This window comes from Euwallacea fornicatus, chromosome 12 (assembly GCF_040115645.1).
Source record: "Euwallacea fornicatus isolate EFF26 chromosome 12, ASM4011564v1, whole genome shotgun sequence".
Classification (NCBI taxonomy): domain Eukaryota; kingdom Metazoa; phylum Arthropoda; class Insecta; order Coleoptera; family Curculionidae; genus Euwallacea; species Euwallacea fornicatus.
The window spans coordinates 1237937-1257495 of NC_089552.1; the positions used below are offsets into that span (position 1 = coordinate 1237937).

General features: G+C 40.4%; 3 protein-coding genes and 1 non-coding gene across 6 annotated transcripts in view; 2 read left to right on the forward strand and 2 right to left on the reverse strand.

Moving 5' to 3' along the window:
* Positions 1 to 1099: 1099 nt before the first annotated feature.
* LOC136342494 (uncharacterized) lies at positions 1100 to 3528 on the forward strand. The gene is made up of 9 exons (XM_066288349.1): positions 1100 to 1476; positions 1528 to 1767; positions 1818 to 1929; positions 2126 to 2244; positions 2307 to 2486; positions 2543 to 2737; positions 2789 to 2972; positions 3022 to 3205; positions 3264 to 3528. The coding sequence occupies exons 1-9, from the start codon at positions 1248 to 1250 to the stop codon at positions 3351 to 3353; spliced, it is 1533 nt and encodes a 510-aa protein (XP_066144446.1). The 5' UTR covers positions 1100 to 1247; the 3' UTR covers positions 3354 to 3528.
* Positions 3529 to 10871: 7343 nt separating this feature from the next.
* Positions 10872 to 10944, reverse strand: TRNAA-AGC (transfer RNA alanine (anticodon AGC)). Its single transcript has one exon. It is a non-coding gene; the product is annotated as a tRNA-Ala (tRNA).
* A 280-nt stretch (positions 10945 to 11224) lies between these two features.
* Positions 11225 to 15445, forward strand: LOC136342650 (uncharacterized). The gene is made up of 3 exons (XM_066288670.1): positions 11225 to 11381; positions 11875 to 12039; positions 12725 to 15445. Exons 1-3 carry the CDS (start codon positions 11349 to 11351, stop codon positions 12878 to 12880), a joined length of 354 nt encoding a protein of 117 aa, XP_066144767.1. The 5' UTR covers positions 11225 to 11348; the 3' UTR covers positions 12881 to 15445.
* Positions 15446 to 17273: 1828 nt separating this feature from the next.
* LOC136342644 (protein O-mannosyl-transferase TMTC1-like) overlaps positions 17274 to 19559 on the reverse strand; it is a 167519-nt gene continuing 165233 nt past the window's right edge. For all 3 annotated transcript variants that reach the window (XM_066288657.1, XM_066288656.1, XM_066288655.1), the window contains exon 16: positions 17274 to 19345. In XM_066288657.1, coding sequence (XP_066144754.1) covers positions 19142 to 19345 — 204 coding nt within the window. In that variant the 3' untranslated portion in view covers positions 17274 to 19141. The remainder of the gene's footprint in view (positions 19346 to 19559) is intronic.

Here is a 19559-nt window from a genome sequence, read left to right on the forward strand (position 1 = left end):
GCACGGGAAATTTGCCATTCCTCGGGGCATAGAACCATCCGGATGATCAATGCTCTTTTCATGAGCGTAAAGGCCAAATTCAATTGGAACGAGGGAAATTCGCGTCGATCTCAGTCGTCGAAGTCTGGAGGGTCTTGGACAAAATGCCCGTGTGAAACTCGTCAAGACTCACATCCAGCCGGTAATGAGCGTTTTGTAGGAAGGTCTTGACACTCTTTGAGGAAAATCCCCGTATTCTCCCCGTCAGAGCCGTTACAGACGCGGTGACATGGCCGGCACGTTCGCCGGATCTTGCCCCATTGGATTATTATTTATGGGGAGCTGTGAAAGACCTCACTGAATCTGCTCTAACATGTGACACGTCATCGTAGCCAGGGGGAAAAACCGAATTAAAAAATGTGAAAATCCGAGATGACGCCTTTAACGAATAATAACGTTGATGATGGTTGCCGGAAGTCGACACGTCCGATTTCTAACACGGAAAGTCGCAATCGTGATGGATGGATATTTTCGAATTGCCCCCTCGGATAAGCTAACATTTCTATGGTCAAACACCTCCATTCACGGGCTTTACCACACTCGTGCATATTACCCATAAATCATCGCTATCCATGGGGAACGTTCTTTAACATAAAAGGAATAAACTAAAACGATTAGCGTTTGATATAAATCATTTCTCAAACACCGCAAAACACACTTCTTATTAGTCAGTTTACATACAACCTGTGGCGGACGTTGTAAATACCTATCTTAGTAAAAATATCCCCGAAGGAACATCGATCATTCCATTTACATGACAAGAGGTAAAGTTGCTTAGTAGAAAGGAGGATAGATTGCAGGACCTTTCCTGCAGAGTGAGCATTTCATTAATCTAAGATTATTGTGGTCGAAGAGCACATTTTTAACCACCATTATTGGTATTACTCGAATACCATGCTTGGGCCGACCTACACCGAAACCTGGTTACGGCTGGGAAAAATCGGAACCGGTAAATCCACACGGTGCAGCAACAGCAGAAGAAGAAGAAATGTGTGCCTCGAGGTTTCTTTTCTTCAGTTCGGGTCGTTCTCTTGACATCCTGACATGAAGTGACCTTTCGCCGGGCGTAATGGGAATATCGAATGTGCCTTTAATAAATCTGACCTTTAGTCCTTTGTGCTGTGTTGACAAAACGAAAAATGGCGCACACAAATGTCACGACAAGGCCGGAAAAAAAACATTAAAAGCTCTAATAGGAAGCAATTTGCATGACAATAACAATTATTTTAACATGTAAAGAGCAAGGCCGCATCAAGCCGATGAGGCATAAAACACGTTGCGATACACCCATTACGCAATCTGATCCAACGGTCCACCCACAGCGCTCAAATTTCACGTGTAATCTGCACGATAAGAGCCCAGTGGTCAGTAGATCCTCAGCCATGACTAAACCCGTGCTCTCGATCTTAATCCTCATCAAAATCCTAGCGTTTTTCTGTAGGTACTCCTGCCCCCAGTTAAAAAAAAAATCTCACGTCTCCATTGCAGCCCTAAGGGCTTACTGCGACAGGAAAGTCTGGGTCCACACTTCAGACATTTACCTCCCCACCAACTGGGTCAATGGGACTCGCCAGACGCAGTGCAATGGTCTGGTTTTCGGGAAGCAACAGGATGTGGATTTTGTCCTATCGATCTACCGACTCAAGAGCTTGACCTTTCCTTCGTATGGAACCCTTATTATCGGTCGTTCGGTTTTCTTTGACGAGAATAGTACCGACTTTGAGAACTGTGAGTGACAAGTGGTACTTTAAATTAGAGAAGAAGTTGGGGTGTTACAGGTATCGCGTTGAAGTCTATATTGCGGAAGCCATGGTTCGATCCTGAGGGCTGGCAGAATCTTGACGATCCCGACAATCCCGCGGTCCCATTTGTTGACAGGATACCGTCAGAGTGAGTAAATTTGAAAAAAATTACGGTTTTTGACAGGGTTGTCAGGATATTTCGAATTTGACCAGTCATTCTTCAGCTTCTGCCGGAGCTTTTGTCGGTCCAACGTCGATGCGCAGCGGACAAGACAATTATGAATTTTTCTTCATAAATTTATATTCTCTGCCTTCATTGAACTTCAAGGGGTGCAATATTTCAGATACGACGACATCATCTTGAAAAACAATGAATATGCGAACATGCTGCTCCTTACACAGGACGTGAGTGTCAGGAGTGTCACATACCACGGCGTCAGCATCTCTGCATTTATGGCGTCCAGTAATAGTCCTTGCCCTCACATTCTTGTTCATCCCAGTAATTGCTTGACGATTTGCTTTCAGACGACGAATTCTTTCGTATCAAATCTTCCGGCCGAAGCTGCACGGACGTCACTGGGTGCGAGAGTTCACAGAGCGATATTTACTACTATGATATCTGCCAGGTCAATAAATATAGTTTTCAGCCAGTGGAGTGCGAAGACCCCATACAACTTATGGGGTTCTGCAGCCATCCTCGATGCGGTAAACGCCATCCGAGGAGAGTGACCTGAAGTTTCTGTTCTTATCCAATCTTCCAGGGGCGGAGATCGTGATTGGTACCCTGAAGAGTGGTTTTTGGCTGGATCGCATCAAACGAAGCTTACAGGGCTTAGTTAGCCGCACACACGCCATGAAGATCGGAGGAAATAGAGTACAAATTGTGTTTGCAGAGACAAATTTCAGGGGACAAAGCCTAATTGAAGCCACGAAGTTTTACTACACTCTTCTGCGAGGTTAGATTAGGTTAACTGAAATGATGTTGTGCCAAGCTGATGCGTCTTTAGACGAGTCTTTTTTTGCCGGAGACCTAACTCTTCGACTCTCGGGGCCTCCCTTGGGCTCCCGAATGGAACAGGCCAAGGGCGCTCTGTCCATTGTTTTCGGCACCTTAGCGGCTGTCGCTCTGGTCTTAGGGCTACTCTTTGTGTCATACTCCTCACAGGCAGGCAATTTCACCTTCAGGAATAGGTCAGTTTCTGGTGCTGCCGACATCTTCCCCCAATTAAAATCCCTGCAGATTCCTAGGAAGCAGGCCATTGTCCACTTACATCTTGGGTTACAACAACATGGAGGACAGAAGCTACATTGTGGACACTCGCTCCGCACCGGATTTGACCAGTGCTTTTGAGAACCCTATGTACCACCAGGAGGGATCCTCTAAGACCACCAGCAACGAAACCTTAACATCCCTTAAACTGGAGGTTTTTCTTTGATTTTGCGATTAAATTGTTGACCCTGTGGTTCTTGTTTTTTTTCCAGGAAAAGTCTGACGAGACGGAAAATAGGACAGAAACTCCGGTTTTGGAGGCAGAGGATGGGGCCGAGACCGTGGTCTTGCGGGAGTTGTAAGTGAGTGCAATGGGTGCAATAAAGATTAAAAGTATTCAAGGAAATTGGGCCCTTTATTGACCTGTTGAGGATCCAGTTTATTTCAAAGTGAAAACGTTTCTCAAATTTTGGCGATATGCTCCGAGGGGAAAATTTATGATTTAGCTTGCGGTCTGGCAACAATGCGTTATGCCACAGCGCGTCGCCTGGGAATTCGCCTTAAGTCTTGTTGACGTGCGAGTCAAGCTAAAGATGGCTGCTGGGTTGCCGCTAGTTCATTTATTTCCCTTGGGGCCCGTCTTCGAGAAGAAATGTCGTTTCACCAAGTCTGAGCTGGTGCTGGGACGGGGGACTGCGGGGCAAGTTTCTTTTCTACAATTTTGGAGAAGTGAATTTTCCCCGAGTGCTTTTCTCAATCCCGATCCTCCTTTGAGAATTCAAATGTGCAGCGATCGTTTAGAAAACTGAATTTATTTGCGAACTGCAGGGACTTACTAGATGTAGGAACATGAACCATCATTTTAAAGGGGATTTAATCGCCTTTCAGATGTTAAAGGACCTTTAGGCAGGCTTAGTGTCTAATCGCAAACGGATTAATTTTGAGGCACCCTCTCGAAGCTGGAAATCTCTTTTCTGCATAAGCCAAAATCTCGCATCTCCCGAAACGAACTTTAGAATTGTTGCTTTTTGTGAACTGAAATAGTACGTAACGAAGGCCTTGTTAGGGCTTCACTTCGAAGGGAAAAATAGGATAATTACTCACTATTTCGACGACCGTTAGCGATCCATACGGAAACTATCGTACAGAAGGGACGAAAAAGAGACAAGAAACCTAGTTATCGTGCAATATACAGGGTGGCGAATCTAATATGCCAGAGTTGCCAGTACTTCTTTGGTGTAACCGGCAATGCGGCATTGCTGACAATATTTTAGGTCGCCAGACCATTTACCTACATTTGCAATTTTCCGGGAGGTCATGTATTCCGTTTTCCGCAAATGACTAACCTACCATCGACCGCGAATCACCCTGAGTATTGATTACTATCTTCGAGGAGGAAATTAATAGCTATTTTTTCCATATGGCCTGCATAGGGCGTTCACTCAATGCAAATTACTTCTAGTTCACGTCATAGTTATTGCTTTTTTTTAATTTCTGGAGACACAACTTAAGTACCTTGTTATTTATTATTGAAACTGGTTATCACAGTTAATTGGTTTCTCATTTCCTTGGATCATAACAGGTAAGATAACAGCGGATTTTTTTATTGTAACCTAAAACATCATATTTGCTTTATTTAAAAATAATATTTATTCCACTTCTTATGTTATGTAAGTAGAGAAAAATTCCAGTGACGCGGTACTCAGGTAGAAATGGTGTATGTATAATATATAGCACATATGTATATGTTGGAGCATCGACAGGAAGGTTTTCCATGATGATGCAATATATTTAGTTTTATTTCAATAGCAAGAATAGAGAAAGGGCAAAGCCTACGAACTCGCTACCACACAAGCCCTTCTCGTCACTTGCCAATCTAATCTGCCTGTCCCTTTCGGTTTCTGGTTTTCCAGATCTCGCGAGTCCTTTAAATTCGAGGGATAAAGTACCTGCTAGTCCGTGTTTCCCACGAAGGCTCGCCCACATGGCCCCTCGATTTCGCCCTTGGTGGTAGCGACCTCGTTCGACAGTACTTTATCTCCACGATAAACCTGTCAGCTTGCTCTTCAACCTTATTGCTAACTAAAATTTTACATTTCTAAACTTAAGGACTTATAAATCTCCGACATGTATAATCACAAAACCCCGAGTCGCCTCCACTGTTTAAGAGCTGGCGATCTTCAGTTATTCCTGATAGTCGCTTGTTTTTTAAACACACTTGAACGTTGTTATCTAAGTTTTCCAGGCGGTAAATGGTTTTTCCACATTTTGCCTGTACTGGGTGTATCAGGGTCAAAAATTGATGTGATTCCGGCACGAACTGATCAGAGAACATAAAACGATTTTTGTCGAATTTTCCCTTTTTTGCGGACAAGAGAATGAAGCGACACTATTACTTTTCACTCTGCCGACACTATAAGCCTGAACGGGCCATTTTAGCAAAATTCGTTCCGAAAAAATTGCAAAATAACCCTTGATCGCTCGTTCAAGGGTCTAAATATGAGGACGCTTCACGGGTCCTGGCTGGACAGGGCCTCTCCGACGAGGTCCCTTACGGGTCACCGGATAGGAGTAACGATGTTCAGAGACCAGAAAGGCTCTCGGGATCCTTTTCTCACTATTCCACGAAAATTATGTCTCATTGGCGTTAGCACGGAAGCCTTGATGAAAGGGACCTGAGCTTACGGCCAGAGCGAGTTGGCCTCGGGTAAGCTATAATTCGATCTTTTTATAATATGCCTCGACCCGGAGGGATTTGTCGCCAGGACATAAGTTTTAAATGATCTTTTTCCCGATTGCTCCCGAAGGAGTCCCTCTTCCAGTCATCGGACGTCCTGTAGCTTAACCTTTTGTAGGGACGTAGTCCATTGCGCAGTTCATTAGCGGCCCTTTGGAACATAACGGCTAAAACCTGAACTAACTCTTTTTTTTTTTTTAAAGAGATTAGAGATTTTTCCGTATAGGCTTGGCTCAATGGCGATCTCGGTTGCACACCCACGGTTGGAGCTTTTCTCCAGGACCACCGACCGACTAAACTTTATCTTTCCTCCCCGGTACGCCATGAGGCGGAACAGGGATTCGTTACTCGGGCACGGGGGAGGGGAAATCCAGGGGTCGTCACATGGAGGCACGGATATAGGTCTTTAGCCCCTAACTAACCTGAACTAACCCGAATTCGTCATTTTTGCGCTCCAAAGGGGGACATATATTTTTTTAATTTAACTTTCTATATTCTCCTCGTCTTTGTCTAGTATGTTGATGTCCTTGCTCACCCTGTATCAGGTACTTATTTACGAAAACTCGTTTTAGGCAATATCACCATTAATTTTTATTATAATTTCCTTCAAGTGCGTGGAACACGTATAAACATATTTGCTTGGTTGGACAAATTAGGCTAAATTTTCCCGATCAGTCATAACGGGGCAGCTATATAAACATAATATTTTATTAATATTATTATTTAATCATCCGAAATCTATGCGTATGAAATCATCCAATTTGTTAATAATATATAAATTAACCTTGAAGCTAATTTATAAATAAACGCACGTTTTCTACGTCCTTTGCCATCAACAAATCGACAATTTTATGAACAAATTACCAGAATTAATTTTGCATCATCCTTTCCGTTAATTGTGTCTAATGTAGAAATACTGTTAATAGAATAAAAAACGTTAGACGGAACTAATATTTAAATAAACCATTGACAAGCGCGTTTATTTTGCGATGGTTCTGGTCACAATGGGTTTTGTTTGGTGCGTGCGAAGGGAATGGGCTGATTCTCATCGTCTATTATTGACGTCTAGACTCAAACGGTATAGGAAACTGCAGCTGGGAGAGAGCTTTTCTTGGAAACCACGGTTGCCTATGGCAAGACCGCTTCCCATCAGAGCAGACATACATAAATAAAATTATTTCAACAAATTAATCTAAAGTAAGCCGTTAATTGCCGTCGATTACGCGAGTAATTAATCCGCATTGAAGACCCAATTAGAACTGAAATTTTGCGCCGCTTGACACGGGATCAATCCATCAAAACCCTGCTATCTGAGTCTTCAGCAAGCCAATTCTGAACCGGGGTAATTCCGACGACGTCAGAATTTCGTATTAAACGTGGATAAAAATCCGTCAATATTACATCCTCGAGTCCGATACGTAAACGTGCAATAAAGTCTGCTGGTCGATGGTACCTGGTCGTACGGACCACCTTGACATTTATGTTCGAACTGATTTGCTAGTTGACCGATACGGTCTGAGTTGCTTAAGACAGACGTACACTTAACTCGCCATCTCCACCCCCTGAGTTACTTAAAAGAGGTGGTGACCGATTTGAGGAAGTTGGACGTAACGACTCGCTCTCGCTCTTTAGATCATCTCGGAGTAGCGGTTTTTTTTGTTGAGCGTTGCCGCGTTTCTCCGAAGATCAAGGACTATATGACGTTAAATTTAATGGCTCAGAGATAAATCTGCGAAGAAGGAAATTGGTAAAAACCAGTCGGGATTGAGCTGAATGAGTAGGCAGTTGACCGAACCGGAGAGCGGAATATGAAGCAAAATCTATTGCAAATAGCGGCGAAAATGTGATGATCAGAAGTTGACCAAACTGTCGCCATTAGTGGACTGAACTTGTTAATCAAACGCGCAGCCCCCCTACGCTCGTTTATTAATAAACACCGTCAGCAGACATCAGACGAACTGTCATCAACTTTTGAAACGCACGACAGGGTGACAGATCAACGTCGCTAGGTTGCCATTTTTATTTTACACACAACAATGTTGGAATCATTTACGTGGATCATGAAAAACTTCCCATATGTATGTAATGTGGCAACGGCGTCAAGTTCGGCAATCACTTTATGGATAGGTGACATCACAGTGGACGCTGAAAATCTCGCGCGATGTTGCCAATTAAAAATGCCTAAATTAGTAGGTTGATTTTTTAAATTAATGCAAATATTTTCTCCTCTCATCGGCCGTTGATTACACAACATTCATAACGTAATTGCGAAATTTTGAGCAATGCAACGACCAACGCTGTTTGCCTTTATGCTGTGGCACCACATTGCAATAATGATTAGATATTGTCAAGAGTGCCACATAAACCTAACGTGTAGGTATTTAATGCGAACAATAGAAATTCCTTTCCTCGTTATGTAATCCAATCTTTACCGTCATTTGTCTTCCCACAGAGAAATTGAACGAATACGACTTGACCTTTGGATCCCTCTCGGAACGATGATCTCGCAAGAATGCAAAATGGCAAACTGCACGCCATAAAACACTTTCTAAAAAAGGGGCTCGTTTCTTCTTGACGTTTAGGCGGATGTGACTGCGGTTTAGTATTGCATGGAAAGTGGGTTTTTGTAGGAAAGTAGATGAGGAAAAAATACGAAAATAATAGTAGTTTAAGTGAAAGCAAAAAAGCGATGCTGGGAGAAACTGAGGGTTAGAAGCTGTAACCTGTTTTTTTTTGCTCCGCGGATCTAGTGCAGATATCTGGTATATTGCTGGCAAGCTAAAAGGCAACGTTGCGACGTTCATTTGTTACCCTGTAATCTACCTGTCACGCGAATGTGACAGATCGCGGGGCGGCAAATGAATATCGCGACATTGCTTTTTCGATTACTAATGGCCTCTTAGAATACTAAACTCCGGCCAGCAGGGGGGCAAAATCGAGGTGATATTGGATAGGCATAGAACAGAGGTGTGTCGGCTTTATGGCTCGCATTAATATTTAGGTATCTAATTAAATCATCTATAAGTTATGAGAACGCAGGGGAGAAGGAAGAATCCTCGACTTATTGTGCGCATTGTCTATTAGCAAAAGGTGAGCTAAGCTAGAGCACAGGAAAACACGTCATGCAGCAACCGCGCAACGTCCTTCACATTGACTGCTAGTAAAAAACGAGCAGCGTTGCCGAATTCCAACTAAAATGCGAAATTTTCGGCTCCCGCAGTTTCCTGCGCTAATTAAAAATTCTCAGTTTTCTGAATTGCAAAAGTGACTTATTGGATAACGAAATCAATGCTGCATGAAATACTACTTTTTCGTCAGGCCAAGGCTGCAGTGCCTGCCATACCGATTGACGCGTGTCGGTTGGGAAGGAAGTTGTTTACAGGAGCTCACTTTCTGAAACCACCTTTTGAATTTCAATTATCAACGCACATCCGTAGTATAACATGTTTTTTTTTTATGTTATTTTTATAGGCGTAAAAGCTTTGGCGAGCAATGCAAAGAAAGCATAATGCAAATCGGCGAGCAATGCGTCAGATTTCATCATCGGGCGAGGCGACAGTCTCGGCCATCTGGAGCAAGGCTAAATGGGTGGAACTCCTTTCATTGTTATACCCAATAAACTTGGTACCACCCACTAGCTCCCGATGCCATGGGCTTATCCTCACGATAAAGACCGCAGCACCGAACCTCATAAAAAGGAAGAAGAACCTCCGTAACGGGCCTCAAAGTATTTCTTCTCCGTTAGACCTTCGCGGATGATATTTAACTATCACAAGATTAGTAAATAATAATTTACCTTGCATAGCTAGGTATCTATTTGTCCATTGGTTCTAACGGTACTGTCTTAAGTTTTTTCGTGGCATCCATCACTGCAAGTAAACACTTTCAGGTTGAGGACCTTGTGTAAACGCGGCCAGTGACGTAGCTGCAAATCAGCTGTTGTTTGGACCATTGTGCTTAGAATGGTACAAAATCATCTTTTGATATGCATGTTCTAATCGAGAATCACTCAATCAAAGAAGGTATTGATTTTTCGTGAATATTAATTACCTTTCCGTAATCAACGGGTACCATCGTGATGCAACTTCTATTCATTCTCAGCGTATGGGGCGCCGCTCATGGTATCACGTAACGAAGCTTTTTATGTGGGTTCGTGATCCCAGCTGTGCAACTGTGTAGATTACAACGTCTTCTTCTTAATAAATGACGATCTGATTAGAATTAAATTATATACACCTTTCACTCTCTCGGCTTATAGATAAAACCGAAGATGTTTCACATGACGATGATAGTGCTTTCTATGTAACGCGAATCTTTTTTAATCTCTTTCAGTCCGTTGCTTCCTTATCATCTTCCTTATTGGATATTTTTATTTTCCTTCTCGAATAAAACATCGACTAGATATTATACCGTGGACAAAGTCTACTAATGTACTCGCATTAGGAGAATTTCTCCATCGGAAATGATAACCGGAAAGCTTCTCTTTATCTTTATTACGAGTAAGGCAAAAATTAATACGATCCTCGGGTCTTGAGTCCCCAACCAATTAAATAGAATATGAAATATGGCAACCTGGCGTGATTCAGTTATTCACCTGTCTTGCAATTAATTGACCTCACAACTGATATCAAACAATGAGTAATGTTGCCAAAGTTTTGTTTAAATCTAGAGTAACTATGACAAAAACAGAATTAGCTAGACTATCTTTCTGCAACACTGTCTGGTAATAAGTATTCATGTATCGATTAAAGAAAGAAATAAATAGGGCTTTCAAAGGTTGTCGCGTGCCTCACAGGTCGCACATGCCGGACTCATTAGAGTTTGATCAATATACGGGGACCGGCAGGCCATTGAAATTTTTAATTAAGTGTTGTACGCTCCAGTAATGCTCGGTGGTTTCATGTTGCACGTTATTTGATCAATATATTATTGTCGTTGCAATAATCGAATGAATCAAACGACTTTGTCAAATTTTACATAGACGGGGAGGGGCGTTTGGTTGATTGTAGTGCAACGAAAATTGAAAAAGTTGTCTTATTGTATATGGAAAAACAGTTCCCTGTAACAGTATTTATTATATTGTTCGATATTGAGACTTTCTGATTGGATGGATATTAATAAAATGATAATCGAAAAAAAAAAGTGGAGGTGCCGGGTATCGATCCCGGTACCTCTCGCATGCTAAGCGAGCGCTCTACCATCTGAGCTACACCCCCTTTTGTTCTGTTTTTTCTTTGTGCGCAATACTTTCTACCCTAGGAGATTTTTGACTATATAAAGTCACATTTTCTGCATATTTTTTCACTGCAGAATTTCGAGCAAAAATATTTTGTAAATTTGAAAAATTCATAATGAAATAAAACATCAGTGATAAATACTATTTAGATTTTTTGTATCGTTCTTAACGACAAAACTATTACTACTAACTAGAAAACTAATAATACAGGCAAGTGTATCTCTGGTTGCATATGCTTGGTGTCAAAATTAATTTTTTTAATATAAAATGAGGTTAAGTTTATTGTTATTGATTGATTGATTTTGGGGTATTGGGGGTAAAAGTGCCTAAAATTGTTGTTTATAAGTGTTTTAGAGTGTTTCGGATCTTCCAGATTCCAGAGAAATGGAGCAGGCAATGGAGGATATCGAAAATAAGGTAAATCACTTCGAAAGTAATGTAATTTTACGGAAGCAAGGACTGTTTCAAGTAGGACAAGTACTTTCGAGGGTGGTGCTTTAATTCAGGATTCCCAAATGGAACTTAATATCAGTCATTCATTGCCACAGATGGGGGCTCTAGGGGTTTGTTCAGTGTTCTTCATTTGTTGAAATCTTTCACCTCAATTTGCCACTATTCTATGCCTTCGGTTTTAACCCTGTGACTTTTCATGTTCCTTCTAATGAAGGTTTTTTCCTTTATTTTTCTTTCTGGTGTCAACATAAACCAGGGCCAAAATTCAAGGATACTTAGTTGTAGGTGTAAATTTATTGTATCATATACAAATACTGTTAAGACTACACCATGAGAGTCTTGGCCATAAGCACTTACAATCTCCGATTTAATGTTTCTATGGGTATTGTGTTCTTCATAAATTTAACCCTATATTAAATAACCTTTTAATTCTAACGGGTTGATAATTAACATGCAGATGAAGGACACAGATGCCAGGCTAGATACCTTAGCCCTGCAAGTTGGAAACATCGAACTGGAGATATTTTCAGAAAATGGCCAGGAGGTTGAGGTGCATAATCTACTGAAGTCAGTGAGTGAGGTGAAGGATAATTACCAGAATTTACGAAAAGAAATTTTGGAGGTTTGTATCCAAGAGTTATTTATTTTTTTGCTGTTAATGTATTTATGATAAATAGTGGGTCGTAAGTACCATATATTGAGAGATTATCAGTAGAAATCAGCACTAGTGACAATTTAAATTTATTAAAGGATCCAAATTTTTCAAGAGATCGGTTTGTACAATTATCAAAGATGTCGGCAAAAGTTGACAGGACTTTGCATAGGTATTGAGAATAATAATTTTTTTTGCATAGTGCTGAAAGTTCTGTTACCAATGGCAGATCTTGAACCCTGTGGGGAGAACCTATGGAAGTGGCAAAAGGGCTGATTTTTGATTTAACAAACTGTCGGTTGTTTATGAGTTTTTAGAAATTAGCAGTTTTGATCATTTTTAGTCATTTTTCTCCTCATGGAAACGTTGCAATAAAAACATATTGTTGGTCAGTTTCGTGATTTTAGACAATGTTGGGCCAAACCTCAGATATTTTAATGAAATTGTTGAGAAACCCAGTTTATCAAAATTTTAGAATCTTTGGTTGTTCATGGGCAGTTGAGATGTGTTTAGGCTATAATTTCAAGCTCGGTTTCTGTGTTCCTCTTTACAATTTAATAGGTATTATCAAGTTTTTGAAGCGCTTGAAACAGGCCCTTTTATCAGTTTGATTAATTAATGATTAGCTGGCTTTGGAATGTTCTATCGCTTGTAGGTGCAAGATTTACAAAAGCAACTCAGTTCATCTCTAAATACTCAGTTGAAGATGATGCAGACCAAATTCAATAGGTTGAAAGAGAAAATCAGTGTGGCCGACCAATCGCGATTTGTAACTAGATCGCCGGCCAAGTTCATGGAAGATTCGAAATAAGTATCGTTTTGGTTGGCTTGGGCAGTTGAGTTACTTTCCAGTCTTAGGCTTAGACCACAAACCTGTACAAAAACAGGAAAGAAATTTGTTTTTCGAAACATCAAGTCCCACCTGAAAACAGGTGTTTTGCTGCTTCAGCCTCTTTTTTGCAATGTTAGTGAAAGTGGAGTTTTCTTTTCTGTCTTTATAAGAGAAAACCTGATATAATGCCAGGAGCTTCTGTGAACCGTTTGAGTATTCATAACTTTAAGTTCGATAGCCTTAAAACGTAATTTTAAGGACCATTTTTTAAAAGTTTTTTGGAAGACTTAATTTTTACACTCAATGAAACATAGAATGCTGTTTGAGTAGAGGGAATGCAGGTTGATGATGATGATTTTGGAGGAAATGTCTGTTTAGTGCATGTTTCTTTGAAGCTGTAACGTTCATATCTCGGGAAGCCTTGTAATGGCTCGGTCCTCCGAACCGTGATTTGGGCATTAGCGACCCAATGAGCCGGTCTTAGTTGAGTGTGGAAATCGCTGAGGAATCTCGTTGTCAAAGTTGCAAGGGCTTCCCCGGCTATAACATTTCTTCCATTGCATGTCTTTTTGATAAAGTTCCAATTTTAACTCAGTCAATAGCGTTTTGGCAAGAAAGTTAATTCCAGTCCGAAACTTCTTTCTGAACGAGCCAAAACGTGGATTCCAGGGTAAGTAAGTACACGTTTCTTTTGCTGCAATTTTTTACTGGCCCCAGTGTATCAGTAGAGTTGTCTACACCGGCATGACTCACGGTGTAGCGTTCTGCACATATTTATACAGGGTGTTTATTAAACATAGGGTAAAAATCCAAGGGGTTATTCCCAGGAATATTCTAAGAATGTTTGGTCCTTTGATGATTCTTGAAAAGGCTCCTTGATTCAACGGTACAGGGCGAGAAAAATTTTCGATTATACTAATTCTTTGATATTTTCGAAATTAGTAATGTGGTCAAAATAAAAATATGGTGTACTACACTGGGTTGTTATCTCTTAACAATGTTCCGATCACAACACTCCTTAGACGTGAAAGTGGAAGGTCCAGGAACTTTTATAATAGGACTGTTTGGAATATTCTTAGGGTTTATTTATTGTACTCATACTATATACTTGTTCAGGCACTTTCTGCTTGTTGATTTTCCTCCATGTATTCTGCCAATGGCTTTTGTACACATTGGTTTAACTCAACTATTGGTGTTGATTTTTTTTGTCAGCCTAGCAAAAGGAATTTTTACAATAGTCATGTATGGGTTGAAGAAAATCCACACGAAGTATTTGAAGACCGTTTTCAACATTAATTCTCATTGAATGTTTGGATGGGAATTATGGGTGCCTGGTTAATTAGACAAGTGTTTTTACGAGGACCACTAACCAGCAAGGTATATCGCAATTAGAACAAACGCTGCATTCATTTTCTGGAGGATGTACAATTGGCAACAAGAACCGCAGTGCGGTTTATACACGTTACACAGTGTGGTTGCTCGTGAGTTTTTAAGAGTAACATACGAAATTTGCTGGATTGGTCGTAGTGGATCTCACTTATGGCCTGTTAGATGCCGGGACTTAAATCCCCTGGATTATTTTCTATGGGGCTGTCCAAAGTCAATATATTGTATTGCTCTCATGAAAAATTAGGGAGATTTAAGAAATCGGTTAATTGCAAAGTGCGACTTAATAAGAAATGACCCTGGTTTTTTTGAAAGAGTTAGCCAAAGAAGGGAAGATTAGATTCTCGTATTCTAGCTGGAGGTAGTAATTTTTAAAAATTTTTGTAAATTGAGAAGCTTTAAAAGAAATATTTGATAATAAAATATTGGCAGAGGTGAATAATTTTCGTGCCCTGATTCACCGGACAAATAGGCTTTTTAAAAATTATTCAAGGACACAAAATTCTTAGAATCGTCCAGGAAATAACCTCTTGAATTTTTATTATTTGTTTAATAATCACCCTGTATATGCATTTTAACCAATTTGTGATACAATTAATAGCCACGTACTGTAGGAATAGTTACATTTCAACACATCGTTGTGGAGGAAAGTTACGGCACCCCCTTTCCCCAGTTTAGATGTCAATTTTTGAGAAGACCACCAGTGTTGATACTACGACTTGATAGACGTAAATAATTTATATTTATATAGAGAATAGATGTAACGGTTGCTCAAACGTCTACACACGTAGTTTTATAGAGATATGTCTCCGCAATAAAACCTTTAAGACATTTTTTGCTCAAAGTATCTATTCAAGATGCCGTGAGGCAATTGCACAACACCTCTCACTCACTAATTTATACCCAATAAAAGTGGCACTTACATACATATTGTATACTTACAGGTAGTAGGTAGCGATGTCAATTTCTTCTAGGCAGAGGCCCTTTACACTCTTTCTCGATAACATTTAGTTGAGATTTTCAAAGAGCTAATAATAAACAAATTGAGAATAATTATTAGAAGTTTGTATTTTTAATGTGATATTATGAGAGTATATAAGGGGCAGTGATGACACACAGTATTAATATATTTTGTTCGAATAAACGGATTGTTTTGAATTTCTTGGGTGTTTTCGTGGGTCGCCAGTATAGTCAATTTGCGCCCCAGCTACTTCTCTCGATTGCCAGCAATTTCCTTTATAATATATATAGCAGGTGCACTTTCTGTGTGCAAATTCAAACAACTAATCAGACATAGTATTTGAAGAACGCGAAGTAACCTAAGATGGCGGCTCTACTAGATGCGCCATGAGTCATTCATGACGCGGTAGTCCTGGCGATTCCCGTTTGTTTAGAGACGACAAAGGCGCATTGTTGCCGTTGTTACTCGGGATTTCATCGTGTTCACACCGTGGGTACTTTTTGAAAGGCAACGTGGTATTGTGCTTTTGACCACCATGTGCCCTGCGTTTCTGCTTCAAGTGTGTGATGCGTAAAAAATATTGCAGGCTTTCCGTTTCGGATTTTATTGTATTTTTCAGACACTGATGGTTAGATGGAACAAGGGCATTATTGTGCACACACAAACGATCGCGTCTGGTTAATTGAAGGGTATATTTTCCACGTGAAAATCAACCGTCGTTTTCAAACTTTTCTACCATTTCAGCAGCAAGTTTAAAGCAATAGAGTAATTATCGGACATTATCTTTCAAGGAACTTATGAGTTTCACTGAATCGCCCCAACAGCATAGTGTGGAATAATTTTTGTGTTTAGCCCAAATCGATTCTGTTGTGCATTAACGACGAAAAAATATCCATCAAAAAGTGTGTTGGAAATTATGAGTATATTTAGTGGAAATTGGGATTAACGAAACAAGAACGCACTAACCGACTTTACTTATAAACGGCAGAAGCACTACTGCAGTACGAGCACCGTGAAAGATTACAAGAAATATTTCCCTTTTTATATACACATGAATCAGCTTGGTGCGTACACGATATGAGTCGACCATGCCGAAATTATTGTTTACCTATTACTATTTAGATTTTAATTTGGTACGTAGATTTGTAATTTAACAAATCTAACAAAGTGAATCTGAAGTCAGTCTGGCAAGTTTCCCAAAACTCCCAAATGCCTTGGTTTTCCTGTACGCAAGTTGCTACAATTTTGATTTTTATTAATCAAATTTATCAGCTTCAAAAATTCCAAACGAGTTTGAACTTTGTCTCTAAAATCGTCCTGCTTCTTCTTGAGGTGAGTTCGAAGAGGAACGCTCTGAAGATTGTGGGGACGCTCAGCCAGTCCCCGCTCACCATGAGTCTTATGTTGCTGCTATTTTTAATTTAAAAAAAAAAAAATTTAGAGTAAAGTACTGAGAACATATCAAAATACGCTATAAGTACAAGTCCTGAATCATTTTTGAGTAGTGAAAGAACTAGAGAGCGGTTTTCAGATTTCGCGTACGTTTGAGCCCTCAAGCCCGCCTCGGACTAATATGTGTTTTGAAAATTTATGTCTTTGATTGAGACTTACAAAAAATTATCCAGATTCACAGCCATACAGTACCTCCAGAGGCACAGAGGAATTTTTAAATTATAAAACAATCTTGCCCACTTCTCCTTCAGGACGTTTATGGTTACTATTACTTACATACAAAAAAATTTGATGTTCGTTGTGAACTTTTGGGATAATTAAATTCTCGAAACTTTTCGGGTTGCATTGCTCTGGGGGGCACAACGCGATTTTTTAACTCTAAGCGCGCTCAGATACTTTGTAATTGCCGCCGCACGCCCCTGACCACAGCCAAATGGGTCCGGAAATGTACTTTATGCGCCTGGCGAGGGCACTTTGGCTCCTCGCGCCTGGATTCTGTCCATTGTGGTTTCCTTCGGGGCGGAGGGGTTAAAATGGGGGTGGGGGGATGAAATATTAATTAATACGAGAAAATTAAATAAATAACCTTTATTTACAATAAAAACGATTACAATGAATTGATTCTTATTAATTCAATTTCCCAGGTAAATATTATAATGAAGATTTATCCCACCCAGTAATACTTATAGGTAACCGAATCTTTAATAATGCGTCGTTTATTAACGCTCTTTTACGCCCTGTTTCGCCTTCTTGTTCCGAAATGTCAAATTTACATAATTTACCAAAGTAAGTAAGTATACTCTTTGAATGGCCCCACCTCTAGTAAGTATTTAAATTCATACGTATTTTCCAAATGAACAACCGAAAAATCTATGTTAAATGCATGAGACCGTGAACTACTCTTTATGCACGCTATATGTAGATATATCAAAAATATTACAAAAATATTACGTTAGTGGAACTGCTAGATTAAAGTATTGTTAAAGGAAAAAAACTGTAACCTTTCGTGCTGTCTTTCGGTTGTAGGCAAAAACGTTGTGGTTTTCTTTTACGAGGGTGAATAAAATATTAAATGGAATTCCTCTCGTGCGGCTAGTGGAGCATCGGGAGGGGGCCCGTGCGCCTAGGACTGGGTAGGGGTACTCCAAGACCACGTCCACTCTGCATGGTCTTCGAAGTCCGCGTTTTCAGCCGGCATCGCCATGAGCGAGCGCGAAGTACACCCTCAGCCAGCGCAAAGCATTATTATCAAATTTCCTGCACGTGAAGGTAAAGCAGCGGGGATCCTTGAAGAAGTTAGAGCAGAGTTCGGAGCAATCTGTCTTAAGAAAAAATTTAGGTATATGAATGGCTCAAGAAATTTTTGGAGGCACGAGAAACGGTTGAAGACGACCCTCATGATCGGACTAACATGAGATCGCTACTGTTCGAAAAATGTCGGCCAGATGAGCAGTCCTCTAACTAATAAACAGGAACAGCAGTTAACCTGAATTGGGAGAAATTGGAAGAGATCCACTGGCCAATACTGGAACAGCCTCCTTGCAGTCCGGACTTACCTCTCTGTTACTATCACATGTCTGGTCCGTTGAAAGAGACGCTGGGAGGAGAACGATTCAACAAAGATGGGGCTGTTGGGGGCTTCGTGAGCAATTAGTTGCAACCACGCCCCCTGTCTCTTTACGATAACGGCATTAAAAACTTCCAATACGATGGGGAAAACCTTTTACTTTGAGTTTTTGTTCAAAAAAATTAAATTAAAAAAAAAATTCCGGTTCATATTTGATTCACCCTCGTGTTACAATATTGGCGGTCCGCTAAAAAAAAAACTTACAGCCTTATACGGGGTGTCCCAAATTTTCGCGCAAAATTTGTATTTCTGAGCCACCCTGTATAATCTCCGGTTTGTGTTATTTCCTATTTTCGTTGACAACCTCATGCGAACACACATTTAACTGTTATGGGATGTGTGATTCAATGAGGTTCCCAGCAGTGTTAGTATCGTAAAAAAAGAGCTTACTGCCTATTTTTCTATGTACAGAGTATGCAAATGAACTGACGCGCCCTTATTTGAGAGAGCTAAACTATATTACCCCAAATTTGATCTTTAACAGTTATTATCTACCCATAATACTGACGGCTTTTTGTTCTTATTTTCGCTACTTGTATGAACGTCCCTATATGGTGATTTCCAGCAGACTCGACTTCATTCGTCGCTTCTCCTTAATCACAAATACGCAGATTTACAATGTGATGAATCGTAGTTAAATTTGGTTCCAATCGTTCCACCCTGTTTCGTGACTTTGCTGAATTTTCGTTGTCTTTGCCTAGCGATACCTAATAGGAGAGATCTGCTGCAACCGCTCGGTTCTACTACGCTTATGACTTATGATGGTGAATCACAGATATATTTTGTCATTTTTTACTTCTAGCTAAAGCGACTTTTAGCAATACGTGAGTAAGGCGAATTTGGAGAAATCCAGAGCCTCTTCCGAAGACTCGTTCTTTTCCTCCTGCTTCTTGCGCAGCATCTTCATCTTTTCCTTGTAGGCTTTCCCGTTCTGGCCTTGGCTGGTGTTCGAGGTTCTGTGCTTCTGCAATTTGGCGTCTTTTTGTTGGTCGGGCGGCATGTCTGACGTGCCGTTTTTCTATTGGAAAATTGGAAAAAGTCAGTATTTTTTTCAAATAAACTGAAAATCTGATTCAATCGCAGGCAGCCTTCAGGCTGAAATCAGCCCCGTCTGGGGGTATTCCGAGAAGTTGAGTCAAAATTGTCGTTAGCGACCCTTTGCCATGCATTGCATGGACGAAGATACACACTGCCCCAAATAATCTAGCGAACAAGGATAATTATTGACAAAT

Excerpts from the sequence above, each read along its gene's own strand:
- LOC136342494 (XM_066288349.1), top strand. The coding sequence starts at position 1,248 with ATGACAATAACAATTATTTTAACATGTAAAGAGCAAGGCCGCATCAAG. Across the intron at positions 1,930-2,125 it reads GTTGACAGGATACCGTCAGA|ATACGACGACATCATCTTGA; the intron begins GTGAGTAAATTT and ends GCAATATTTCAG. Across the intron at positions 2,487-2,542 it reads CTGCAGCCATCCTCGATGCG|GGGCGGAGATCGTGATTGGT; the intron begins GTAAACGCCATC and ends CCAATCTTCCAG.
- LOC136342650 (XM_066288670.1), top strand. The coding sequence starts at position 11,349 with ATGGAGCAGGCAATGGAGGATATCGAAAATAAG. Across the intron at positions 11,382-11,874 it reads TGGAGGATATCGAAAATAAG|ATGAAGGACACAGATGCCAG; the intron begins GTAAATCACTTC and ends ATTAACATGCAG. Across the intron at positions 12,040-12,724 it reads TACGAAAAGAAATTTTGGAG|GTGCAAGATTTACAAAAGCA; the intron begins GTTTGTATCCAA and ends TATCGCTTGTAG.